The 27622-nt window shown below is 30.9% G+C and overlaps 7 protein-coding genes and 1 long non-coding RNA gene across 13 annotated transcripts in view; 3 read left to right on the forward strand and 5 right to left on the reverse strand.

Annotated features, from left to right (window-relative positions):
• LOC101497516 (uncharacterized) overlaps positions 1-644 on the forward strand; it is a 2287-nt gene extending 1643 nt beyond the window's left edge. The window contains exon 2 of the mRNA XM_027333312.2: positions 1-644. This exon is cut by the window's left edge and continues 257 nt beyond it. Within this exon, the coding sequence (XP_027189113.1) occupies positions 1-259 (259 nt within the window). The 3' untranslated portion in view covers positions 260-644.
• A 1470-nt stretch (positions 645-2114) lies between these two features.
• Positions 2115-2573, reverse strand: LOC101498053 (small acidic protein 1-like). The gene has a single exon (XM_004496512.4). It carries the CDS (start codon positions 2424-2426, stop codon positions 2244-2246), a length of 183 nt encoding a protein of 60 aa, XP_004496569.1. The 5' UTR covers positions 2427-2573; the 3' UTR covers positions 2115-2243.
• Positions 2574-7662: 5089 nt separating this feature from the next.
• LOC101498390 (uncharacterized) lies at positions 7663-13018 on the forward strand. Its single transcript, XM_073367558.1, is given in 3 exon segments — positions 7663-8374; positions 8377-10405; positions 12209-13018. Coding segments are annotated over 3 exon segments (3357 nt in total). The 5' UTR covers positions 7663-7732; the 3' UTR covers positions 12895-13018.
• LOC101499257 (pentatricopeptide repeat-containing protein At1g55630-like) lies at positions 9558-18587 on the reverse strand. Of its 5 annotated transcripts, none has more exons than XM_012714737.3 (6): positions 16637-18587; positions 15374-15507; positions 15110-15180; positions 13954-14477; positions 12209-13802; positions 9558-10405 (listed from the first exon to the last, which is right to left on the reverse strand). In XM_012714737.3, the coding sequence occupies exon 1, from the start codon at positions 18187-18189 to the stop codon at positions 16750-16752; it is 1440 nt and encodes a 479-aa protein (XP_012570191.1). In that variant the 5' UTR covers positions 18190-18587; the 3' UTR covers positions 9558-10405; positions 12209-13802; positions 13954-14477; positions 15110-15180; positions 15374-15507; positions 16637-16749. The 5 variants fall into 5 exon arrangements, with proteins under 5 accessions (XP_012570191.1, XP_012570190.1, XP_073223658.1 ...); XM_012714736.3 differs by having other exon boundaries at positions 15317-15507; XM_073367557.1 differs by having other exon boundaries at positions 12209-13661; positions 13755-13802; positions 13954-15180; positions 15317-15507.
• Positions 13428-14308, forward strand: LOC101498730 (heavy metal-associated isoprenylated plant protein 39-like). 2 transcript variants are annotated; one of them, XM_004496513.4, is made up of 3 exons: positions 13428-13567; positions 13815-13896; positions 13984-14308. In XM_004496513.4, the coding sequence occupies exons 1-3, from the start codon at positions 13559-13561 to the stop codon at positions 14175-14177; spliced, it is 285 nt and encodes a 94-aa protein (XP_004496570.1). In that variant the 5' UTR covers positions 13428-13558; the 3' UTR covers positions 14178-14308. The 2 variants fall into 2 exon arrangements, with proteins under 2 accessions (XP_004496570.1, XP_004496571.1); XM_004496514.4 differs by having other exon boundaries at positions 13430-13567; positions 13818-13896.
• Positions 18588-20075: 1488 nt separating the features above from the next.
• Positions 20076-20906, reverse strand: LOC140919905 (uncharacterized). Its single transcript, XR_012162550.1, has 2 exons — positions 20544-20906; positions 20076-20468 (listed from the first exon to the last, which is right to left on the reverse strand). It is a non-coding gene; the product is annotated as an uncharacterized lncRNA (long non-coding RNA).
• An 851-nt stretch (positions 20907-21757) lies between these two features.
• Positions 21758-24964, reverse strand: LOC101500742 (low-temperature-induced 65 kDa protein-like). Its single transcript, XM_012714708.3, has 5 exons — positions 24805-24964; positions 24460-24690; positions 23618-23944; positions 22226-23011; positions 21758-22150 (listed from the first exon to the last, which is right to left on the reverse strand). Exons 1-5 carry the CDS (start codon positions 24884-24886, stop codon positions 22059-22061), a joined length of 1518 nt encoding a protein of 505 aa, XP_012570162.1. The 5' UTR covers positions 24887-24964; the 3' UTR covers positions 21758-22058.
• Positions 24965-25668: 704 nt separating this feature from the next.
• LOC101499984 (uncharacterized) overlaps positions 25669-27622 on the reverse strand; it is a 4967-nt gene continuing 3013 nt past the window's right edge. Inside the window, 2 exon segments of the mRNA XM_073366842.1 lie at positions 25669-26367; positions 26781-27619. Coding sequence (XP_073222943.1) covers positions 26098-26367; positions 26781-27619 — 1109 coding nt within the window. The 3' untranslated portion in view covers positions 25669-26097.

The following is a 27622-nucleotide window of genomic DNA, read 5'->3' on the forward strand; positions in this document are numbered from 1 at the left end:
CTCTTCATCTCAGCGGGAACAACAGCAACCCGAAGTCCTTTTTCTCCCCCTCAATCGCAAGAAAAAGAAGGTGTCGTGGAAAGAGGGCACTGTGGACAATGAATTTATGCAGAAAAAGAGTTCCAAGAAGTGTTGTATCTTTCATAAAGAGAAGCCCTTTGATGAAGATGATAGCGATGAAGATGATGTACCACATGACTCTGATAAACATCCCCATGATTGTTGCAAGAATCACGAAGAAGCTAGCCCGAGCAGTTAGGCTATGTTTGGCCGAGGGTAGATTTGATGTATTATCAGTAGTATAAGAGAAAGAGAAGAAATAGCAACAATAAAGCGTGTTCTCTCTTTTCTCTTGTTTGGTTGAATAGAAAATGAAAAGAGAGAAATGTTTTTTTATTTTTAGGACAATAATACCCTTAATTAGAAATAACCAATTTATACCTTTTTATTGTTTTAACTTTATTTACAAAAAGTTCCTTAATTTCTAAGGATATTTTTTTTGTTGACAAAAGAGTTAATTTGTCATAATGAAATAAATTAAAGGACTATACAACTATGTCCAAACCCATGTTTGGTATATAGTGTAACTTTTGTCATGATTTTGTTTGTTCCAATGAAAAACCAAACATCCACAATTTTTCCTTCTCCTCGTCTATTTTTTATTTTTGGGTTGGGGTTATTGGGTGATAGGTGTGTGCGGGTGGATAAAAACGGGTTGGTTGTGTGTGGATGGATAAAAACAGGACTCATTTCTTTCCATCTTATAGCCTTATATAGTTTAGCCATGAAAAATAATTTAGCCTTATATAGTTTGTAACATATAATACAATCCATTAAAAAAATTTGGCTCAATCTGCCAATTAGGGTTGTGCAAAAAATCCGGCTGTGAGGGTTAAATCAATAACTGATCCATTAAAAAAAATTGCCCCAACATGATAATTAGGGTTGTGCAAAAAATCTAGTTATGAGACCCAAATCAATAATTGGAATTAAATCTATTTTAAATATCCAATTAAAATAATATAATTATAATTCAATATCTGATTATTATCCACTCAACCCTAAGAGTATCTCCAACCGTTGGAGATATTCTAACAAACTCTTATCTTATTACAAAAAAAAATCTATTTCTTAAAAAATATATTTAACTTTTTTTATAAAATAAAGTTCATACCTTCAAATTAAAATAATAACTACAGCAGAATTAAAATATGTTCAAAAAATCTATGCAAATTAGAAGAAAAAAAAATAAATAACAGAATTGAAATATGTTAAAAAGTTCGCATATTTGTGTATTCTCCTTTGTAGTCAATCATACATTCAAGTAAATAAAACTCAACATAACATAAAACCTCATCTCATATTATTAGATCTCCTCACCGATAAAATCATCATAACTATATCTTTGATACAGTTTCACCGTATCAAAACTATGAATATCATAATCAAAACGTGGTGTGCAATAAATTAAGGCTATTGTGATAATATTCTCATGGTTGATAAATGTTTTCTATGGTATCCAAAAGCTTTCATTCCTCTATAACTCATAAAATGAGGAAATAAAAGCTAACTCATAAAATGAGGAAATAAAAGCAATAAGCACAGTCTCCATGCTCTTATGATTGATCCATTTTTTCATAAGTCAGCACAATTTATCACTTTTTAAAAAGTGAATGACATTTAGAAAAATGAACCAATAAACAGTTAAAAAATGAGTTCATCAATATGTTCAATTTCAATCCAAATAACAATTGTTATGGTGCCACAGCATTGCAAAATTTGAAACAAATTAGTATTGGACTTCGATATGCTATTTTTGGCCATTGACAACACAATATTATAGAGAATCCCATTCTGAACAGGATCACCCATTCAAAGAGTATAAGACTTCCATTCAAACATACAACTACAATCAAAATAAACCTTCCGATGTCTCTCCACCTATAACACTGCTTCAGCTGAAATATAAATCGAAAAAAGGCTTTCTCATATAAAACCTAGTAAAACAGATGAAACCAAAATAGCACCAAAATCAAATCAATACACACACAAAAAAACTAGACAGGATAAATCACAAAACTCATAACAAGAAATTGAGATTAATCACAAAAGAGTCACCATCAAATATCACATCATATTAACACAAAAATCCAAGAAAAAAAGTACATGATATTTGTATTCTCCATCGTGAAGATGAACACACGAAATTACAATGACCTAATTATGAATAAGAAGAAAATATGCTAATTTATATCCGCATCATCGAAATCGTCTTGGAAGGAGTTGAAGAAATCAGAATCGGTGAGTTTGTGATCAGTGACGATAACGCCATCGGCTAACATCTCGAATTGTTCGACGTCGTCAACGTCCATCGCCATAGACGTTATCTGATCCTCCATCTCTCCGAACAAATCCATTGCTCTCATGATCGTCTCAATATAATTCTCAAATCGAATTGGTACTTCAGCGTCAATTAGGGTTTTATACGGTATGAACAGAACAATGCCTGGTCACGATGAAAAAAAAAATCACAAAATTAAAGGGTCTCTTAACATGAAAGGGAGGGTGAACAAACCTAGCAGAACTTCTGATCTTATATTTTCAATTTTTCATTCATATTTTGGGTAATTGGGTTTGATGTTTGGGCTTGTGGTTGGATCAATAAAAATCAGCCCAAACCTCTTTTTTTTTGCCATATAACAAATATTAAATATAATAATAATAATAATAATAATAATAGTAATAATAATAATAATATGGATGGTCGGATTTGATCACCGTCGGATTCAAATCATTCACCCGAACAACTTAATCCTTAGAAATCAATTTTTTCCTCCGTGCAGATTCAACTACCTGTCTCAACTTAACTGCATCACCCAAATTCAACATGGGTCGAATGAGTTATGTCGGGTCGGACTATCTTGTATTTCCCTCATAGAAACCACTATTTTTTTCACCCAATTCCATCGATCAAATTTCATTACATTCCCTAGCACTCACACAACTAAAACATGTAAATATTTGTTTTCGTCTTTGAAAGTGAAATGTATTATCAGTCTTTGAAATAAAAAAAATAAATTAAAATTTTTGAATTATTTCTCAGTCGATATATAGTCTCTGAGGTTAAATTTCTACCATATATCTATATATCTAGCAGTTTTATGAGGTGTCTAAATTTTTAATATAAATCATATGAACATGTGTCACAATTGATACTACAATTTTTGAATTCTTTTTTATTAGAAATCAGAATGACAATATCTTCTCTTTTGATATCATCTCCAAAATAATAATTTTTCAACCCAAAACCTTAAACCAATTTTCTTATATATTAAATATTTAATACTGAAATTAACATAGATAACAATGAAAGTATGCAGAAATTTGAAGCAACAAAGGTATGTTATTCACTTCGTCTACTGTGTTGTTTTTTTTCTTCTTAATTTCTCGTTGCCTTTTTTTCTGTTTGTCTTTTGATCGAGCTTTTCATCAAGTTTACAAATCTTGCATGCATTCAACTTATACTCTCTTATGTTTATTTGTTTTTTCAATGGTCAGTATTAGTAATTAATAGTTAATAATGTCAATATTTTATTGTCTGTCATAATCAAAAACCACAACATTTTTATCTCTTTTTATTCTTTAACTCTTTCACACCAACCACCAAACCTTTCTCTTTCTCATGTACTCTTATGTTTATTTATATAAGGCTGTTTACAAAGTTATCATTGTAGCAACTTTCGAAAATAACATCAAGTTTTGTTTTGCTTAGTTATTTGGTTTGTTTTTGACAAAATTTCTCATTATACCACATACTTTACACAACAATACAGTGTTGAAATTAGGGGGTGTAATTTGATTTGGTTTTTGGAAAAAAATAAATTCCAATTAATAAAAAATAATTAATTTAATTTAGTTTGTTTTTTATAATCTTTATTCATGAAATTCGAATCAAAGTAAACCGATGAAAGACAGATGAATTTAGATTGAATCGATCAAGTTAATATTTTAAAAAGTTATTTTAAAAAATTTATAATAAATTAACTTTTATTCAGCATATTTTTTAAAGATAAACTGAAATAAAATATATAATAATAAAATACAATAACTTAGTTCGCGTGATTGGATTTAAAAGATCTAAAATAAATACTCAAAATAATAAATATTGGAATTGATTGGTTTGAATTAGACTTAAAAAAACTAAACCAAATTAATTGATTTGATTTGAATTTTCAAATTCATTGAATCACTTATTTAATTCTCACCTCTCATGTTGAAATGAAAAGTTGAGCTCCAAATTCCCAAATATGGTCACTTTAATATTTATTGCGACAATTCCATTCCTATTTTCTAAGTAATGCTTAATTCTTGCAAAAGTGTAAGCAACGTGGTTATACAATTTACTATTTTTTATGTACCCTTGGGCATCATAAGTGCACTTACTTGACATAAGGGTTAACCAAGAATTCTTCCATTTTTGGCTATAAGGTTACTTTCTAATAAATATAAGTCTTTGCTGAGTAATGTGGCTTTCGGGGGTGAAGTACTAATTAAGAGCTGGTTTGATTGTGTTTTATTTTTTAATTTTTAAAAATTATTTTATAAATAAATTTAAAATATTAGTTAAAAAAAAAATATTTGACAGGTTCAATTTTTAAAATATTTTTTTACTAAAAAATTAAAAGAATTGAAAACTGAAAAGTAAAACACAATTTATCTGTTTTGTTTTTTTAATTTAAAAAAATATAATATTGAAAATGGTTTTACAAAACAATTTTTAAAATCAAATCTTAAATCTCTCACCATAAACTACTTTAAATAAAATAAATTTTTTAGTTTTTAAATTTTAAAATATTAAAATAAAGTTTTTATATACTATTTTAATATATTTTTTAATTAAAGGAGTTCGCATATTTTATGATGTCCTACACCACATTGAATCTCTTTTATTTTTCAGTCCCATTTCTCTCACCTCCTCTTTTCCACCACGATGCCCCACAACCACTACTATCATCACTAACACCACTTCTCATGCCACTAAGTGGAAGTTATAACGAAAAACCTTAGTAAAAAATGTATTTTTTTTATCTCCTTGTACAAGTGTTCAAAAGAAAAGAGAAGAAAAACCAAAACTTTTCCGTTTCTTGGTCTCGCCAAAACCACATTGAAGACTTTTTGTGTGTGTGATTGGACCTATAGGTTAAAAAATGAGTGGGCATGTTTTGCAACTTTAATTAGTGTATTTTGAATGTTGATTATGTGAAGGATTTTGTGTGGAAATTTTTGGTACATCATCCTAGAAGTCAATCTAACTGTTTTTTGTGTGGAAATTTTAACATATTGTTTTAACATTTAAGAAAAATTATAGGACAAAAGACAGTACTATTAAGTGGGTTCTAACTACAAAAAAGAGTCAACTATAGCTATTAATCTCTAGTCATTCATCTCTATTTGATAAAACAAATTTTGAATCTAATGTTTATACGTGTAATAGGAGCCAATATAGCTTTAGTTATTTCTTTAATAGGAATTTAGTAAAAGTCCTGTCTTTAAAATCAAGTGTATCCAAGTTTTGCTTTACATGGTCGATATTTATATTTAGCATCAGAGTATTATGTTTTATTCCATTCAATATTTCACTCTAATTTAAAAAAATTCAAATTCAAATCGTATCACATTTGATGTAATATTTATTTTTATAAAACATATACTTAGTATGTGTTTAAATTATAGTTTGCAAATATACTTTTGAAAAAATTTCATTTTGCTAATGCATTTTTACTTTAAAATGAGTTTTTTTAAAAGTAGTTTATGTTTAAATATTTTTTTGTACCAACGTCATTTTATAAAATAAAATTTATTTAAATTATATAACCAAATATAATTTTAGTATGGATTTCCTAAAAAAAGTATTTTTAAAGTTGTATTTATAACATATAGTACAAAATAAATTGAAAATAAATCATCCAAAAACATCATGAGTGGGGCACAAAAAGCACAACTTATTTTGTGATAAATTGTTGAAAATTCAAACGCTTAACCTTTAAAGCTTGAGGTTTACTTCTACTAGTCAATTATGAAGTGAATGTTGGTCTAAGTATTTTTTTATACACAAATGCTAGTAAGTGAAAGTTGCTCTAAACGAATGTTCTTCGAGTTTTGAATTTAAGTCTTTTATTTATTTATTTATTTTTAATTTTTTATTTTATAGTTCCTTCAACGTTTTTAATTCACCAATGGAATTATCTATAATTGATAAATGTGAATATCCTAATTTACAACATAAAAATGGGACCACAAGATTAATTTTGTAAGTATTTCTTAACAAAATATAATCAACTCAATAAATTATAACATGAAAGTCTAATTATCACAAAAATAGAAAGTAATTTAAGGAGTTACAACATTAATAGTTCTCGTTTAATTACAACATTAATGATAAATTATAACGTTAAGGAGTTTTTAATTCGAATTATTACAAAAATAAGAAAGAAAATAAATTTAAAAATATTATATTTAATATCTAAAAGTTATTGGATGGAGATATAGTCACATATTTTATGATGTTTAATTAAATTCAATGGTTATTTGCGTTAATTAAATTTAATAATTATTATTAATAGTTCCCGTTTCTTCTAATAACTATTATTTCTCACCGGATACACTATATATAATCATACAACTTATAAATTAAACGAGTCAAATTCAATTTAATTAACGAACTCAATTTTAAACCTAAGTTCAACTAGTTTAGTTCACGAATCAAGGGTGAATCTCAAATTATATTTGAGTTGACTTAATTCGTTGTCATAATGCCCATTACTTTATTGACTTTATTCGTCAATTTGATTTTTTTTTTAACTTAACAATTAACATGTATTTGTTTTTTTCATCAATGCGTTGGTACATGTATCCCTTCAAAAATAAAATTAAATATGTGTTATTTTTTATATTTATTTTTTAAATTAGTTGGATTTTGGGATTTATCATATCAAGATAGACTTCAAAGCAGTAATATATAACAAAGAGGTATTGAGTTCAAATTTGAAAAAAGTAACCTAATTACTAATTTACTACTAACAGATAAAAAAGATTGACTTCAATTTAAAAAAAAATTGACTTCAAATCTCATAAAATTTAGACTATAAGTTAACTCCTTGCTAACTGAGGCAATAATCAATTAATCATTTAGAAAATAAAAAGTAAATGTAAGAATAATAACAATTTAGAAATATGACTTAAATAAAATTATGATTTATAAAATCTCACTGCTATGAGTTCACCACTATCTCTATCTTTAAATATAATTTATGTAAATTTTTTTCTCTCTTTTGTATTTTTCAAAAATCTTTAAATTTTTGTTTAGATTAATCAATTCAGATATCTATTTTATACATCTAAATTAAATATAAGTTATTTTTGAATATTAGATACAATTTTTTTACCTTTTTTCTAATATACTCTTAAATGTTGTAATGGTGAGGGAGAGAGGTAGTCTATACTACTATCATCATGAGTGGGGCACTAAAAACACGCATTTAGTGTACATAATCAAATGAATAATGAATATGATAGTTTGAAAATTCAAAGACTAAAAACTTGCCTTGGCATTTGGTTTTAGTTTGTTGGTTCCACGAAATTGGTTTACTTGTTACAAAGTTTCAATGCCCGGTATGTTTATATATAAGTGGTTTGAGTGAAATGAAAGGAATCATTCAATTTCAATAAAAACATGGGAAGATACGAATGTGCAATATTAGTACTTGTGCTGTTGGTTGAAATTGCAGAAATATGCTTATGTGCAAATTCAAATGTCCATTGTATAGAACATGAGAGGCAAGCCCTTCTCGAGTTCAAAGCATCTTTTGATGAAGATTCACTGACCAGGCTTTCCTCATGGAAAGGCAATAACTGTTGCCAATGGGAAGGCATTGGTTGTGACAATGTTACTGCCCATGTTGTCAAGCTTGATCTCAGGAATCCTTGTTACACAGAGCTTGTTGTTCACCACCCTCGTGAAGATAATGTTGACTATCTTTCCCCCTATGATAATGATTATTTTGACTATCTTTCCCCCTATGATAATGATATGGCAAATTGTTTGAGACTAATTGCTCCAAATCTCAACTCATCTTTGTTGCAATTGAGATACTTGACTTACTTGGACTTGAGCGGAAATGACTTCAATTACAGTCAAATTCCCATGTTCTTGGGTTCCATGGGACGCCTCGAGTATCTATCTCTCTCTTATGCTTATTTTATAGGAAGGATTCCCATCAGTTTCGGAAATCTGAAGAACCTACGCTCGCTTGATCTTAGCTACAATTTCCTTGATTTACAAATGAATGATGACACTAGTCGAATAACATGATTGATCCAATTCCTGTTGCTTTTAGAAACTTGTCTTCCATTCAACTGCTATACCTTTCTAGAAACGGTTTCACTTCTATTCCATCATGGTTCAATGACTTGGAGAAACTTACCCTTTTTGACCTTTCTTACAATGGGCTTCATGGTCAAATACCTTATGCTTTCACCAACTTGTCATCACTTGTGCATCTCGATCTTTCTTGGAACTATCTTCATTCAATTTCATCATTGTTGTTCAGTAACCTAAAAAAGCTTGTGCATTTTGATATTGGAAACAATAGGTTCTACGGTCCAATACCCGAGGCTTTTCAAAACATGACTACTTCCATTGAATTCTTTGGCCTTTCAGACAACAACTTCACATCAGTTCCATCCTGGTTTTGCAAATTTGATAAACTTACCCATCTTGATCTTTCTTTCAATGACCTTCATGGTCCAATTCCTGATGCATTTCGAAATATGTTTTCCATTGAGTCCCTTAAACTTCAGGGAAATAGTTTAACTTCAATTCCATCATGGCTTGCCCAGCTCAAGAAACTTGTTACCCTCGATCTTAATAGTAATCAACTCACTCTCACAGAATGTTTTCTATCATCAATCATAACAAACATGTGTCACCTTAAAGAGTTAGATTTATCAAGAAACAAGCTTCAAGGGGAATTAATGGGACAATTTGAATTATCTGGATGCATTAGATATGATTTGAAGTTTCTAGATTTAAGTTATAATGATATAAGTGATCGCATGCCAACTTGGTTGGAGCAACTTGAAAATCTAAAGTACCTTGATTTTAGTTCAAATTTTCTCCACGGACCTATCCCTTTATCTATAGGAAAGTTGTCAAATTTGGAAGAACTAGGACTATCTGAGAATACATTGGAAGGGGTTCTTTCGAGTAATATTGGACAACTTATCAATTTAATTTGGTTAGATCTTTCTTCTAATAAGTTTCATGGTTCTATTTCACAAAGTCTGGGGAAACTTACAAAGTTGCGATATCTTAATCTTTCAAAAAATTATTTTAATGGCATCATTCCTCAAAGTCTAGAGAAACTTGCAAAGTTAGAGTGTCTTGATCTTTCAAACAATTATTTTAATTGCCTCATTCCTCAAAGTCTGGGGAAACTTACAAACTTATGGTATCTTAATCTTTCAAACAATTCTTTTAATGGCGTCATTCCTGAAAGTCTTGGTCAACTTGTCGATTTGATGTATTTACATATTTCTTCAAACAAGTTGAATGGAACAATGTTTATGGAAAAAGAACAGGCTACAATTCTACCCTATTTAAATTTGTGGGAATTGGATCTCTCCCACAATCAAATCAGTGGTTCACTTCCAAAAAATATTGGCCATATAATGCCCTCTTTGGGGAACTTGAATCTTGGAAGTAACCTCTTAAATGGTTCAATACCAATCTCTTTTTGCCAAAGTATGTTGTTCATCCTCGACCTTTCAAACAACAACTTATCTGGTGAAATTCCAAATTGTTGGGAGGATAATCAAATATTGTACAACATAAATTTGTCTTCTAACAAACTAGAAGGTGTATTCCCAAGCTCATTTGGAAGTATTTACTCATTGTATTGGTTGCATTTGAACAATAATAGTCTTCAAGGGGAGCTTCCAAGGTCTCTAGGAAATCTTAAGCAATTGTTAATTTTGGATCTCGGGGAGAATCATTTTTTTGGGAGTATACCATCATCATGGACCGCAAACACATTTCCTTCATTGCAGATTCTTAGACTGCGACAAAACATGTTGAGCGGTAACATTCCCTTACAACTATGCCGATTCAAATCGCTAAAAATTTTGGACCTTTCTAGAAATAGATTACAAGGTTCAATACCTCGCTGCATAGGATATCTTCAAGGGATGACTTTGGACAAAGCATTATATAAAGCCAATCAAAAATTAGTTTCTATGCAACCATACAAGCTTATAGGAAAGGCTCCTAGTCCAATAAGCATAAACGTTATAGGGCTTGCTGCTGCATCTCCTTCTGTTCTTAAAGCTGCAGCTCCAGCCGAATGGTCTAGTCTGTTGGATTTTGATCCTTTAATTCCTAATTTTGACATAATTAATAATTCAACAATGTTCATACAATGCATGATAAATCTAATATTTGAATTGAGCAAGATTTCAGGAACCAGAATCAAACCCTACACACTTGGATCAAATTGCTTGGAACACAAGAAATCAACAAAAGTTGAATTCTGAATATGTAAATCGATTGGGAAATCGATTTCATAACAAGGGTGTAAGGAAATCCTAAGTGTTTGTGAATGTGCAATCGATTAGGCAATCGATTAGATCAATTAAAAATGAAAAATGCACAAGTCAGTAGCCTCTGATTTGGAGAAAATCGATTGAACATTTCACAAATCAAACCTGATGGTAACACATCGATTGGTAAATCGATTGAATGAGTCACAGTGGCACTCCAGTGCTGAGGGAATCGATTGGCAAATCGATTGATAAAATATCATTTGAAAAATGACCTCACCTGTGACAAATACAATCGATTGAACAATCAATTGTTAACACTTTTAATTTTGATAAAGTTTGGTTGCAATCGATTTGGAAATCGATTGAACTAAACACCAGGTAAAAACTTTTCAGGAACATGCCACCACATCGATTGACAAGTCGATTGATATCAAATAGCTGTGCTACTGTTTTGAAACCAATCGATTGGCAAATCGATTGATATTAAAACTGAATCACTATTTTTGAATCACATCGATTAACAAATCGATTGACATCCAAAACCTGAGCCACTGTTTTGAAAACAATCGATTGGTAAATCGATTGAAATAAACTTGTTGAAAACACAGTGAACTCTGAAGTTTGGCAAATCGATTGAGTAATCGATTGAAAATAGTTTTATCAAAACAGATTCCCAGAAATCGATTAGGCAATCGATTTATACAGGTCTGGACATGTTCTACTGAAAAGTGTTGTTTTAAAGAATCGATTGGTAAATCGATTAGCTTGTATAGTTTCAAGATTAAAGAAAAACAAGACTCGCGATAATCGATTGGCAAATCGATTTAGCACCTTTTATAACTTTACAAAATCGATTGGGAAATCGATTTCGTAGTTGGTTTTTCAGAAACTATATAAGATGTCTTTCAATCTTTATTCTGAGAACTTTTACATAACATTTCATAACTTTCATAATTTCTCACAACGCTCTTAGCTGTTCATAACAACAAACTAACAACGTCATAATTGTGATTACAGATCTCAATACAGTTTGTTGACAATCTAAGAGAAATGATAATGTGCTCAAGAACAATCCATGAATATCCAGATTTGTGAAGAGCAACATTCATAAAGATTGAAGACCCTTTTGTTTTACAATCTTTATTCTTTCTGTAATCAAACTTTGAACGAAATAGAACGCAAGAAAAGCCAGCTCGAAACTGGTGGCTACTTTCTTGGTTGAGAGGATTCAACAAGAAAGAGTCGCACTTTGATTCTGTGATAGGCTGCTGAGTGTCTTCAAGGATCAGAGGGTATTCAATAGGAAAGATATAATTAGAGATTGATAGGTTTCAGGGAGGAAACTGGAAAATCTTTGTAATTGATTCTTTCTATTGAAGGAGAAGAAAATCTGAAATCCGATTGGATTTTCAGGACTGGACGTAGGTTGTTGTGGAACAACCGAACCAGGATAAATCTCTGTGTCTTCTTCTCTAACTCTCTCTCTTTAAATTTCTATATTGCTAACTTTGCATGCCTCAAAATTTAATTTCCGCTGTGCGCTTGATACAGATTAATTTGGTAACGAAAACTGATATATTTTCTTTATTGCGAGGTCACTGATACCAACATAGTCAAGATGTCACCGAAGTCATGAAAGGAAGGGAACTTAAGTATACCAAAATCGTAAAACTTGTAGTCAACATGGACTTGTCGGAAAACAATTTGGTTGGATTCATTCCTGATGAAATCACTTGGCTCACAGAATTGCATGGCTTGAATTTGTCCAAAAATCAATTGAAAGGAGAGATTCCTAAGTTGATAGGAGACATGAAATCACTAGAATCATTGGATATGTCTCATAACCATCTTTCAGGCACAATACCAAACACCATGTCTGCATTAACTTCATTGAGTCATTTAAACTTGTCTCACAATAACCTTTCAGGACCAATTCCATTAGATAATCAATTTTTAACTTTTGATGACCCATCTATTTATGCTTACAACACATACTTATGTGGATCTCCACTCCCGAATAAGTGTCCTGGTGATATTTCGCATGGAACTTCTGAAAGAAAAGGTGATGATGAGGAAAATGAAAGTGATGTAGAAAAAGTGTGCTTTTACTTTGTGATAGCAATTGGATTTGCGAGTGGGTTATGGGGATTTATTGGAACTTTATGGTTGAAGAAGAATTGGAGGTATGCTTACTTCAGATGGGTGGAAGATGTTGCTGATGATATTTATGTGACAGTTGTAATAAAAATGGGGAATATAAAGAAGCATATGATGAGAAACCATGTCCAAGGGTGATTGATTATGTGTTTATCTTTTTGGGAATAAGGTTCATTTCATGTCATGCCACTCTTTGTATTTTTGCTTTCTTGTAATCAATTTTGTAAATGTTTTATTTCAGATAGAAATAAGGTTCATGTCACTCTTTGTATTTTTGCTTTCTTATGCTCAATTGTGTTTAGTTGGCAGCATGGGGTACTTATTTTGTTAAAAAAATTGTTATATACTACTCTCTCTAATCTTAAAGACTTCATTTGATATAAAATTTAGATTAATAAACACTTTTAAATACATCTTTTAGATTATTTTCATATTTTTTTAAACCGTATAAAACATTAAATTTTCAAAAACTATTGAATATTTTAATTATTGTTATTATATTTTTTTTTGTGAAAAAGTTGTAACAAACAACCGTAACATAACGAGATGAATAAAGGAAAGTGAAATGAAAAGATATTCCGAATGGCACGTAACATGCCATCACCACGTCAAACATTTGTCCTATGTGTGCTATTGAGTTACGCCATGCTGGCCAGAAGTTTTCATCTTAAAGTGTCCATCTTTTGGATGTAACACAAAGACATCCACAACCTCACGCCTTACCTTATATTATTGTTTACATAAAAACCACAACTTCTAAATTCTCCTCTTACTTGTTTTCACACCTTCTTCCATCTTCATAATGGCTCAGGTACTCATTTCACATTTGGGTTTCTACACAACAAACTCATTACTCCAAAGTTTACAATACTCACACACTAAGCATCAAACACCTGCACTAGACCCTGATGGATTTTCTTGTTATTATACTATGTGCACATTTTCATGCTTGTTTGATTATGAATTATATGAATTCTTCAATTTAGAATTTTGTTTACCACTTTTTCTATCCTCTTGTGTCTGTCTCCTCCATGTGCTGTCCCTCACTGGATCCATAGCAGAAGGTGGTGTTAAAGGTCCTTACTATGATTGATGACAAAACTAAGAAGAAAGCAATTGAAGCAGTTGCAGATATCTATGGTGAGTGTTTTCATTTTCATTTACTCCAATTTCTTTTTAGCAGAAAACCAATCTCACCTGTTTAACTGTTGGTACTTTGATGAACAGGAGTTGATTCAATTGCCACAGATGTGCAGGAACAAAAGTTAACAGTGATTGGCGAAATGGATACAGTGGCAGTAGTAAAGAAGCTGAAGAAAGTAGGGAAGGTGGATATACTATCAGTTGGACCTGCCAAAGAAGAGAAGAAAGAGGAAAAGAAGGAAGAGAAAAAAGAAGAGAAACAGGAGGAGAAAAAATAAAGACAATACACATTATTGGATTTTCATTTTTTTCCCTTTTCATTTCCATGTTTTTATTATGCTGAGCTAAAACAAAAACTCTTAAAGGTGCAAATGACTTCTAGTGTGATAATATCTATGCCTTTGGTTAATGCTGGTAAAATGTCACAAAAGCGAGTAAAAGGCAAAAATGTTTGGCATCACTAAAATTCATAAACTAATGGATATCTTATGGAATGCTTATAAGGAGCACAGTCGCTTAAATTGAACTGATATGATGAATGTGATTTTGAAGAATGGTGATACTGAAATTGAATATATCTGGCATAAAAACAATACGACCAATAAAAAATTCAAAAAAATTATTTAAAAACATTTCAATACAAGCTTTGGTACTTTTTTATTACTATTTTAATTCATCTTGAACTTACGAATAATTGAACCAATAAAAACACAACTCACACAGGAATTGTTCTTGACTATTTAATTTATCTTTACTATTGCAATACTGCTTCTGATGTTGCACAGGTTTCAGGAAACAGTACAATCAGCTCAGTAATCTTAATAAATAGACTCATACTTTTATTACACAATGAGGCTTCAGGAGAATGGTCTTGTGACACCTTGATTTCTATCCCATAGTTCAACTTCAAGGAGAAATTCTAGCTAACCAGGCCTTATATTTACATTATACTAAAGTAAATCAATTGAAACTGAAGTAACTTTAAAAGCCTTATATTTCAACTCTTAGAAAAAGTTACTTCAATTAAATGTGAAGTTTCAGTCTTAAAGTATACAGCTAGCCATATTTTAAATCAATTGAAACTGACGAATTTAATCATGTAAACACGTTAAATGTGAAGAACAAAAAGCATAATAGGCTTATCTGACAGACCAAAGCAAACTACAAGCAGATACTTAATCCCTAAATCTTGGATGACAAACAAACTTACCTTAAACTCTGAATTGCGAGTACCATAAGCAGAAAATTGCGGTACCTTCATCAGTATAAGGCTATACTATCCTGTAAATAACACAACTGGACTAGGTGAAATGTAAATCACAAGAATAAACACAATTTTTAGTGCACATTCAAAAGTAAATCTAATAAAAAAAAGGAAAAAAAAGTATATCCATGTCTGTGAGTTTATAAAATTTACCTAATATTTGGTAGTTCTAATTATCTTCAGATTGGACAGATCCTACTATGAACTTACCAACATAATGAATAAACCATAACGGTCTAATGACAGAAGAAGCTTATCATTTTATAGCAAAAAATGGTATGCAGAGGCATCACCATAGAGGAAGGAATCCCAGCTAAGCTGACACCCTAGGCTTTAACAATCATCTGCAGCATATCAAGAATATATTACCAATCGGAAAAATAAAAAATAAATACAACAATACAGGGGCATAGACCAAACCCATACAAAGAGCTACATTATTTAAATTTGTAAGTAGGCAAGCCCGTCTTATTGTTGAAAAAAATCCTCTCTAAAAAATAAGGAGCTAGATTGCACCAAAATATAGAGCCAACAAATAAACAATGACCATATCTTCCAGTACATAGGATATTTTTGCAATCTTCATGTGGAATATGGCAGCAGACGATGGCTGTCATTGAAGCCACAAAGAAAAGCAACCAACTTAGGTAAGTGTTTGGAAGACAGCATAATTAATTACCGCATATTTGTCTCTAGGAAATATTTTTAGCTGCTTGCTCCAGACTCGTGGAAATGCACCAAAGAGACTTGGTCTTACAACTCAAAAATTAAAAGATTTTAATTGTAGATCTAATCTCCAAATCATGAATGACAGAATGAAGTTTCATCTGATACAAAATAATACTGAATAACATACAAATCAAAATGATGCCACTTCAAATATCAACAGAAAAAGGAGATGAGCACGATAATTGAAGTTAATAATGGATAATGTAGTAGTAGTAGTAGTAGTAGTAGTAAAAATATTGAAATAAAATATTACTGTTGAAAAAGATTATACCAAACAGTCATACTATATACTATACGAACAACGAATTTTCCTCAACAGAACACTGTTGACTTCTCAGGGGCTAAAAAAAGATTTTCCAAAAGCTAGGAAGTGCAATTACAGTACCAAATAATTGATGAACAGACAAGCATTCAGATTATCAATCCTTTATCCACTTACAAGTTATAAATGGTTATGGCAAAAGCAAAAGAATGAAGTTACATGACTCAAGTTAAAATCTAAATTACTTGGCCCATAAATAAAATATTTGGTACAAGTAAAGATGATTTCTGCACCCCAAATCTCGAGAATAAGCTCTTAGCCATATGCAGGCAAAAATGAATTAAAAGAAGCACAACTAAAATAATGAACAATAAATATTGATCATAATCTGTTATAAAAAAATGGGATACAGGTTTACATTTTGACTTCTCAGTGTAGAAAGAATTATATATTAGGGGAATGGGGGACCACGTAGTACATACTTTTTTCCTCCAGCATCTAACCAGCTGAAGAAGCAGCAGGTGATTAGTCTAAGTTAACCAACCAAAGAGTCGATGCCCCATGAGTTAACATGTCCGATTTGAAAGTCTTACGACTATATCTTATACCCTTTGAATCTTGAAAGTAAGTGGGTATACTTCCCCGTCTCCATCATTTGTCTTATCACCTCACGAGCATCAGCAACCTTTCCAGCATTCCGCAAACAACTCACTAATGAAATATAGACAACAGCATTTGGACTACAACCTTTGTTTTCCATTTCTTTGAGCATTGAGCATGCTTCATCAAATTTTCCTGCCATACATAATCCTCGAATTATAGAATTGTATGTAAAAACATTTGGGACTTGTTCCCTGGAAAGCATCTCTTGAAACATTTCCTGCGCTTTCTCAAGCTCACCGGCAACTACATATCCGGTTATCATAACAGTGTAAGCCACCACATCTGGCATGCAACCGTTCTTTCTCATTTCGTCAAAAAAATATCTGCAAGCATCCAGATTCCCAGCTCTGCTGAGTCCATCTATCAATGTGGTGAAATGAAGTACAGTTGGCTCTATACCTGTTTCTCTCATGTGATTTAAGAGATTAAGAGCTGCAAGTGGTTTGTCCCCTTTACCAAGAGCATGAAGAAGAATGTTGTAAGTATGAAAATCCGGAGAAAATCCATTTCTTTCCATCTCATCAAGAAGTATGTGGAACTGATCCACCTTTCCAAGTCTGTACTTGGCATACATGACAATATTATAAGTTAAAACATCTGAGGAAAAACCATCAAGCAACATCTGTTCATAAACCCACTCAATCAGTTTGTACTGGTTTAATACAAGAAGACTGTGTAGAATGGCGTTATAAGAATGCTTAAAAGGCCTATAGTTAAAGGTCTTAGATTTTATGAACCTCTCCATCAATGTCTTAGCCAAGCCCACCTCGCCGCAAGTCCGAATCAAAATATTAAAAGTACGAGCAGTAGCCGGATAATCTTTCTCAATCATCTCATCAACCAACCTCCACACCGCCTTAAACTCTTCGCACTCAGCATATATGTTCATAATCAAGTGATAAGCATTCGCAGTGTGCCGGTAAGCCTCCTGCTGACTACACCAAACAAAAAACTTATAAGCCAGCTTTGCACACCTTGTCTTATTCTCACTATTAATGTTCTTCAAAATTCCCAAGAGAACCTCTCTGACAAGAATCCCCGAAGGTCGTATTCGCAACTCGTCTAAAACCAACCTAGCATCAAAACCAGGACCATCTTGTCTAAGAATCTCAAGTACCCTCTTAGCATCTACCTTTACAGTATCTATAAACCCTTGTCTAAGTGAAAAGGGCTTTTGATCGCAATTCAAATGAAGCCTTTCATCCAAAGTAGAATCAAAATCTGAAACAATTTTTTTCAAAGGCTCCTCAACGCATTCAAACTCACTATTAACATCAAAACTACGGTTACATAATCTCCGAGAAATAATCAAGTAATTAGAAATTTTGTGAACAACCCTTTTCCTTACACCTAAAAGGGCTATTGAATTCATGGTTTGAATTCGAACCCATCATCTCGGCAACTGTGAAATGAGCAAAAATAAGAAACGCGATTTTCTCAATAGAACAACGGGATTTCCTTGCAGTGGAAGCTTCCAGAAGTACGCTATGCTAGAAATTGGATGGATACCCATTGAATTGAAAACATACGGGTTCTTCGAAAAGAAAAGAAGCAAAAAAAGATGAAAAAGGCGATATAGCGTACCGGGTACGATGATGTTTTGGAGCGTTGAGGGGAACAAGGTTGAGAGCGTCGAGAAATGGCGTCATATGGAGGTGCGACACATTGTATCAGTCTTTTCTATGGTTTGTGTGATGAAATGAAGACTGAAAACGGATTGAAAGTGAAACCCTGCAAAACCCTACGGTTGGAGTCAGAATGAAGAAGGTTCATTAGTCGAAACGCATCGTTTTGTTTAAATGTAAAAACCAAATATTTTATTTGTATTCTTTAAATTGTATAAAATTATTATTATAGTAATATTTATTATTTATTATAAAGTCAAAATAAATAAATAAATGCTAAATATCACTCGGTCCCATAACTTAATTTTGGTTAACGATTTAGTATTTTATTTTTTTATTTTATTTTTTCGATTTGATCATTTATATTTTTAAATAATTTCAGAGTTACTCTTTAAATGGAGTTTCCTTAAGAAAAAGTTACAAAATTCCTCGTCCGTTTTCAGAAAAAGTCACCCTTTATGTTTTTGAAATATTTCTGAAAAATCTTCAAAGTTTGTTCCAAGTTTGGTAGTAGGAATGATTCGTTAAAACTGAAATTATGAGATATTTATACTCCATAGACATCACTTTAGATAAGTGATAATCGTTCATAAAGGTTTGATGAACATATGCAATTATTTATAAGAGGGATTTTTTAATTTTTTCTTAACAAAACTCCACTTAAATGGTAAAACTGAAATTGTTTAAAAACATAAAGGACCAAATCAGGAAGAAAAAAAAGATAAATGACTAAATCGTTAACATAAGTTAAGAGACCACATGTGGTATTAGGCACAAATAAATAAATAAATAAATAAATAAATAATAATAATAATATAGTAATAATAATAATAATAATAATAATAATAATAATAATAATAATAATAATAATAATACTTCTTATCTATAGTTTTTAAATTATATTTATCTCATCTTTTCACTAAAAAAAATTGTAATAAACATGTTTTCTTATCAACTCATTCACAAAAAAAGAAGACAAAGAATGCACATTCTACCTATGCAAAGTTAAGTAAAAACACTAATAGTATCGTACCTTGAACAATAAAAGAAGTGGTTGATTTTTAAAAATTAGAGGGAGTGAATGTCATTTAAATAGATATAGGAGAAGGTCAATGTCACTTTCTTTGATAATTATACTCTATATTTTTTAAATAAATAATTAACTAATTAATAACAATATATTGTTGATAGTGTAAAATATTTGACACAAATATACTATAAAAATATTTTAAACAAATTATATTACAATGTAGTTCTAAAGGAATAACTTAATATTATTTTTTTTTAGATGTAATATAACTTAATGTTGTCATTCCTTAAAAAAAACTTAAGTTAAATGAAATTTCGAAATTTCAAAATGAAATTTAAAAAACACATGAAAAAGAAAAAATGGAGAGAATCCATTTTGTATTTCATAACTTAAAATTTTCATTTTAAAATTGTTTCTCACTTCTAAATCTAATAGATTAAATTTTATAGAGTTATCTTATACTCCCACTCAATCCAAAAATGACCATTTAGGTTGGGTAAAAAAAATATTTTCAATGTACCAACACGTAATATAATTATTTTATACAAATATCTAATCTAACCATATTTTAGTACCAAATATTAGATATATGAAAACACAAAATTCACCATGTCACAGTACAATCATATATAAACAAATATTTTATAATTTAATCTTACAATCACACCCTTACAATTGCTTCAAAAAAAAAACCACACTCTAACAAGTTACAACAATATCATATAGTAATTTTCCCACACCTACACAAACATAATAACTTCCACATGAGTCCACCATGAACAAAATATATAACTTTCCTATATAGCACCATGAACAACTATCTAATAACAACTAACATGATCACTTCACAGAAATTTATTATCTGTAGAGAAATTTAATAAAGGTCACTTGTTCTTCAATTGGATTACTCCTGTTTTCTTCCTTCATCCACAACTTGGCCAACTTGTTCCACTTCCTCAACATAATTTTTCTTCTTTGATAAGTCTTCACTAATTCCTACAACAACAAAATAAGAAACATATCAAATATAGCACACAAACATTTTACAAATGCTACTAGAAAAAGAATTACCTTGTTGTGATTGATTCTCTCCAGATTTTGCAAACCAAGAGCCAACAACATCCTTAACCTTGTCAACCACACCTTTTCCTGGACTAATCACATTGCTCTCTTCAAAGCTTCCATTCTCTTTTTTCAATGTCTCTTCTTTCCCTTTATTACGTAATAAAGCTTCTGAAATCACCTCAGAAAGTGCCTTATCTTCTTCACTAGGCCTTAGTTTCTCAACCAAATTGTCCTTCACAGTAAACCCTTTTTCATGATCTTCTTGAACCTCATTTTTTGTTTCAGTTCCATACACTTTGGATTTCACTGCACTTCCTACCTCTGCAACCTTTCCATAAACAGGAGCTAGTTTCTCAGTAACAGAATAAGCAATATAAATAAATAAATAATAATAATAATAATATAATAATAATAATAATAATAATAATAATAATAATAATAATAATAATAATAATAATAATACTTCTTATCTATAGTTTTTAAATTATATTTATCTCATCTTTTCACTAAAAAAAATTGTAATAAACATGTTTTCTTATCAACTCATTCACAAAAAAAGAAGACAAAGAATGCACATTCTACCTATGCAAAGTTAAGTAAAAACACTAATAGTATCGTACCTTGAACAATAAAAGAAGTGGTTGATTTTTAAAAATTAGAGGGAGTGAATGTCATTTAAATAGATATAGGAGAAGGTCAATGTCACTTTCTTTGATAATTATACTCTATATTTTTTAAATAAATAATTAACTAATTAATAACAATATATTGTTGATAGTGTAAAATATTTGACACAAATATACTATAAAAATATTTTAAACAAATTATATTACAATGTAGTTCTAAAGGAATAACTTAATATTATTTTTTTTTAGATGTAATATAACTTAATGTTGTCATTCCTTAAAAAAAACTTAAGTTAAATGAAATTTCGAAATTTCAAAATGAAATTTAAAAAACACATGAAAAAGAAAAAATGGAGAGAATCCATTTTGTATTTCATAACTTAAAATTTTCATTTTAAAATTGTTTCTCACTTCTAAATCTAATAGATTAAATTTTATAGAGTTATCTTATACTCCCACTCAATCCAAAAATGACCATTTAGGTTGGGTAAAAAAAATATTTTCAATGTACCAACACGTAATATAATTATTTTATACAAATATCTAATCTAACCATATTTTAGTACCAAATATTAGATATATGAAAACACAAAATTCACCATGTCACAGTACAATCATATATAAACAAATATTTTATAATTTAATCTTACAATCACACCCTTACAATTGCTTCAAAAAAAAAACCACACTCTAACAAGTTACAACAATATCATATAGTAATTTTCCCACACCTACACAAACATAATAACTTCCACATGAGTCCACCATGAACAAAATATATAACTTTCCTATATAGCACCATGAACAACTATCTAATAACAACTAACATGATCACTTCACAGAAATTTATTATCTGTAGAGAAATTTAATAAAGGTCACTTGTTCTTCAATTGGATTACTCCTGTTTTCTTCCTTCATCCACAACTTGGCCAACTTGTTCCACTTCCTCAACATAATTTTTCTTCTTTGATAAGTCTTCACTAATTCCTACAACAACAAAATAAGAAACATATCAAATATAGCACACAAACATTTTACAAATGCTACTAGAAAAAGAATTACCTTGTTGTGATTGATTCTCTCCAGATTTTGCAAACCAAGAGCCAACAACATCCTTAACCTTGTCAACCACACCTTTTCCTGGACTAATCACATTGCTCTCTTCAAAGCTTCCATTCTCTTTTTTCAATGTCTCTTCTTTCCCTTTATTACGTAATAAAGCTTCTGAAATCACCTCAGAAAGTGCCTTATCTTCTTCACTAGGCCTTAGTTTCTCAACCAAATTGTCCTTCACAGTAAACCCTTTTTCATGATCTTCTTGAACCTCATTTTTTGTTTCAGTTCCATACACTTTGGATTTCACTGCACTTCCTACCTCTGCAACCTTTCCATAAACAGGAGCTAGTTTCTCAGTAACAGAATAAGCAATGTTCTTTCCTTGTTCTGTAATGGACCCTGACATGTTAGAAGAAGCATTCTCACTTTTTTGTTGCTCAAATTTCTCATCATTACCTAGCTTAGAAGCTTCATCAATTTCAATTTCATCTGTGTAACTTTTGGGTTTTGATTGTGTCTCCACTGCTGATTCTTCATAGCCTGAGGGAATTTTCTGGTTTTTTCTATTTATATCTGTGGATGCTGGTTCATGAGGATATTCAGTTTGAGTTTTTGTTGCATTAGAGAAGTGTGGCACAAACTGATCATGGCTTCTAGCAGCAGCAGGAGAGTATTCAGTGTCAGCAACAGATGGTTGAATTTTTGGTTCTGTGGTAGGTTTTGGCTCATCATGCACATTCAATCTCTCAAGAGATTCCTCAAGTGGTGTAATGTCTTTTATTTCATCAATTCCTATAAACCAACACACATGAAAATATTAATCTCAATGCTAAATAAATTCTTATGGTCACTCTAACAAGAAAATGAATGAGCCTATTGTCTTGTATTATTTCCATTCAATTCATTTTTTGACAGCACCATTCGATGATTCAATCTTTTTTAATTTAACTAAACTTTTGATTTAATTCATATACAATGTAGTAATTTTTTTTATATTATCAATCAATCATAATCGTCAAATCATAATAACCTTTTGAATTAAATTATTACTTTTAAATTATTACTTATATATATGAATGATAGTGATTTGTTGATAGTGTAAACACTATATTAAGTTATTGATTTTTCTATTTTTGATACATAGCAAAGTTAGACACCATATTAAGTCACTAATACTAAAACCAAGCACCACACCTTTATGCCAAAATTGCAGGTATAACTTGACAAGAAGTTTTGAAATATGGTTGAGTATAGTAAAAAAATCAACACAACTAAGAACTCATTTCATCAAATCATAAGCATTAAATCTTTTAAAATAGAACTAATATATATTGATACAGAATGCAGAGTCTGTAGCCAAACTTGAGTTCTGAGACTTGGTTGAATCAACCAACTTACCTGCACCACTTGGATCAGTGTCTTTGGTTTGATCACTGGGAATATTTCTTTGCTCTTTAGAATATTTCTCCAAGATTATTGGCCTCTCTAAATTGGCCTCAAATTGCCCTGGCTTCTCTTCCACAGCAAATGTTTTGTCTTGGTCAGTGGCTATGTTTTGATTGATTTCAGTAGTTGAAGAAACTCCTTCAACCAGTGGATCATAATGTGGTTCTTCTTCCATAACTTTTGTACCTTTAAAATCATTTCCTGAATTTCCTAAACTTTCAACTTGCTCAAATGCTGCTGTAGATGTAGTAGCACTTTTAACATCTTCACTGTCATAAACTGCACAACATCCACACACAAAATTCAGATTTGTTTTTTATATCGATGAACAAAAAAATTTAATTTTTCAAGTACAATTAGGTACATATCACATTGTCTAATTTATTTTAAAAAATATTCAAAAAGGAAATATTTGATCCGTGTGCATGGCATGGGTTCTTACACTAATTTAACAATATTTAGTTATAAATTTTTCATTTTAATTGTCATAGAGATACTATTGAAGCTAACTAGAGGGAATATATTTTTAGAAACCCTAAAAAACAATGTTATAAAACTTTTCATAATTTTTAAAAAAATTAAATCTATTTTCAGATACATTTTCAAATACTCTAGATTCTCTAATGTTTATTTTATCGGTGGAAATGAAAATAAGAAACACCAAAAATAAACAGCCCTAAAACTAAATGCTAGATTCTATTTCATAGTATAGAAGAGTTCAGGGAATTAATGTACTAGTCCTTCAATTAAAGCATAATTTAATTAATTGCAGATAATGTAGAAAAGAACATTACTTGGTGCTTCATGAACTTCTGTGTCTTCAACCATTTCATTATCCTCATCCAAGTCACCATCATCATGACTATGCTGATTTTCATTGTTATGCCCATTACCATGATCAACTACATGTTGACCATGCTTCTTAATTGTATCCTTAATTTTCCTAGCCTTTGCCTTCACCTTATTCAGAACAGACTTCTTCTCATGGTCAGAAGAATGATGTTCTTCTTCTGCACCATGTGTCACTACATACAAAAATTTGAAAGATAGAGAAAATATATAGAGTAATTGTTTTCAAATATAATAACACTTGCTTCAAATTAAATGTGATTCATATAATGTAATATAATCATACATACCTTGTTGTGAATCAACTTTATGTGAGTGTTGTTCATCGTTGTTCTCATTCACTTGACTTTGAATAACTACTCTTGAATCCATGATTGTTGTAATAAACAGAAGAAAAAGAAACTGCTATAATAAGGAGATCAAAAGCTTCCGTTTTATAGAGAGAATAAAACATGACACATTTTGCATTTTCAATAATGGAGACACGTGTTGCACAACCAAAATATCTCAATGATTTGCCACGTGTTGAGTATATTTGTGTACGTGGAGTCCTATAATTGGTGGTCATAGTCATAAGACAAAACTGCTCCTATGGTCTTATACTAATCGAGGACAGTGATTCATCCAAATGTAATGAAACCGTACAGGTGTCTAGAGAAGCTTGATAGTATCATTTTTTTAATAGTTCCTTTAATTGTTTGACAAGTGATGATAATGATATGCACAAATAATTATGATAATAGGATTCTCCAACTTTGGATATGTGTATGGTAATACATACAACTGTCTAGTTGATTCATTTTCTGCTGTTGATCAGAATAATTATAATTGGTTATTGATTGTGCCAAATGGTAGGTTGAGGGCATAGAGCCACTTTCAATGAATTAAGTAGAACAAATTCTCATTTATTTTGTGTCACTTTCCAGATAATGCTGCGGTTACAAGATGTTACTTGCTGCATTTATTATTTTTATTTTTTAGTAAAACTAATAAACTAACAATGGTGTTTTGGTATTGTCAAAATGTTACTAAAAATTATATTACACACCTGTATTAGGGATTTACCAAGAACCAAACTGCTTTTAAAAATAGCTTTCTGTATATGAAATCAAAAACTAGTTTTTTCAAAAGCATAAAAACAAGATCTTAAAAAATTGGCTTCAAATTAAGGCTTTTCAATAAATTAGTATACCAAGTACCTTAACAGTTTATTGTATATTTCCAGACTAAATAGTCTGTTTTCTCTTTATTCTGTCTACATTCTCAATCAAAGGCATTTCTTTTAAGCATAACATAGGTCTCATTTATGTGTTACATTGCATACCAAAAATGCCAAACTGATGATAAACCTTTTGGCTACATGTGGCCTATATGAGGCTCTAACATCATATCCCTGGTTACCTTGCCAATGTATCGTACAAACCGAAATATAATTTCGGACGAGGTTTAAGTAAAACTCTTAAACATCCTGGCTGTACAGGTTCAATTTGGTTCCACCATTCTGGTAATCATGAATCGTGAATATCCTGCCTCCTTTGTAACCTCTGTATATTTTGCATGAAACAAAACACCTGCCAAGTGTTCTAGTTCTTCTTACCATTCTTGAGATTGCGTACAGCCATAACAAGTTGTTGTCTCTCTCCCTCTACCTCTGCAAACTTCAGACTAATCTCTGAATATCTTTCTTCCATTTCTTTCAGTTCAGTCTCCATATACTTGTTCCTTTCCTTTAGGACTGAAACTTCATTCAATAGTTCCTTTGTAAGACGTTCGCTGTCATGATTATTATTCGAGACTATAATATCTGTGTTCTCAGCTGACTTGCTAATAGCTGTGCTTGCAGTATCCACTCCCTTTTCATGTTACAAATATCAAAAGTATAAGTTATTATAGGAGATCAATATCAAATAATTTGTGCAAAGCAACACTAAAGTCAAAGGTTGATGAAATATTTTTTTTATCACAATTTATGTTTGAGACCTTCTGCTTATTTACCTAGCCATATATTATCATCACACTCACTCAATACAGTTGAATTTAACTAGAAGAATCACACCATGAGAAGTAGTTAAGTACTATAAAGCTGTTTAGTTCAAATATTTTCTATAAAAAAGCTACCATTTTTCCTTTTTATTAGGAGTCATGACTTAGGCACACTGGGTAATAAACTCATCAGTGTGATGCTACCATTTAACCTGTTCTAATATGCACAGACAATAAGCATGTTCTTAGTATCTGATATTAAGTATGGCAGCTGAGGAATTACCTTATGCATTTCTGATTTTGACTTCTTAACATTTGCCTTAGCAAAAGAAGAGGATGCAGCACACTCATTATCTCTTGAAGTCAAATTCATATGTGAAACAGCACTTCGTCCTTTGTTATTCTTGAGCTTCTTTTCCATTGCACCCAATTCTGCTTCTTTCTTCTTAAGCTCTCCTTCTAATTGAGATATCTGTTTCTTCATATTTTCTTTGTCCAGTTGTTCTTTGTGCAAACTGTTTCTTATTTCATTGTGCTGGATCTTAAAGGTTTCTACTTCTGACAGAACGGCGCCAAATATCTTCTCATCATTTAGTGTCATACTTGAATGTCCTTCAGAGGTTGTTTCTTCATCTCTTTTTATCATCTTGGACATGTTATTTGTTAGCTTCAGTTTAGACATTGTACACTCCTCTGACATCATTTTTCTAATTTGAGATCTGAGCATTTCAACTTGCTTTGAAAATGCAGCATCCTTTTCATCCCTATGTCTTTGTGCATCCCCAAGTTCTTTAGACTTCACTTCTAGTTCTCGCGACATCTGTTCTATTGTTTTTTCTTTTGAATTTACTTGTTTCACAAGCTCTTCCACTTTCAATTCATTTTGATCTGTTATAAGCCTTAGCTCTTGATTGCATTTCTGGAGCATTTCTTCCATAAGCTTGTTGTGTTGCCGCAATTCCTCAGCTTCTGCAGCCGCTTCCGCGATCATCTTTTCATTCTCTTCAACTTTGCAAGCCATTTCAACAGAAAGCATTCTGTATTCCTCCTGAAAACGCTCAGATGCGGTAGCATTATTGTGTCTCGTCTTTCTCAGAGACTCTTCTGCTTGAATGGCCCGCTCTT

The sequence above is a fragment of the Cicer arietinum genome, chromosome 4 (assembly GCF_000331145.2).
Source record: "Cicer arietinum cultivar CDC Frontier isolate Library 1 chromosome 4, Cicar.CDCFrontier_v2.0, whole genome shotgun sequence".
Taxonomy (NCBI): Eukaryota; Viridiplantae; Streptophyta; class Magnoliopsida; order Fabales; family Fabaceae; genus Cicer; species Cicer arietinum.

What these genes read in the sequence shown, in the direction of transcription:
- LOC101499257 (XM_012714737.3), bottom strand. Translation starts at nt 18,189, where the DNA reads ATGAATTCAATAGCCCTTTTAGGTGTAAGGAAAAGGGTTGTTCACAAA.
- LOC101498053 (XM_004496512.4), bottom strand. Translation starts at nt 2,426, where the DNA reads ATGAGAGCAATGGATTTGTTCGGAGAGATGGAGGATCAGATAACGTCT.
- LOC101500742 (XM_012714708.3), bottom strand. Translation starts at nt 24,886, where the DNA reads ATGGATTCAAGAGTAGTTATTCAAAGTCAAGTGAATGAGAACAACGAT. An exon ending in TAAAGTTGATTCACAACAAG is followed by an intron (nt 24,691 to 24,804) that starts GTATGTATGATT and finishes TTTTGTATGTAG; the next exon opens with TGACACATGGTGCAGAAGAA. An exon ending in CACTGATCCAAGTGGTGCAG is followed by an intron (nt 23,012 to 23,617) that starts GTAAGTTGGTTG and finishes GTTGGTTTATAG; the next exon opens with GAATTGATGAAATAAAAGAC.
- LOC101498730 (XM_004496513.4), top strand. An exon ending in AGCAGTTGCAGATATCTATG is followed by an intron (nt 13,897 to 13,983) that starts GTGAGTGTTTTC and finishes TTTGATGAACAG; the next exon opens with GAGTTGATTCAATTGCCACA.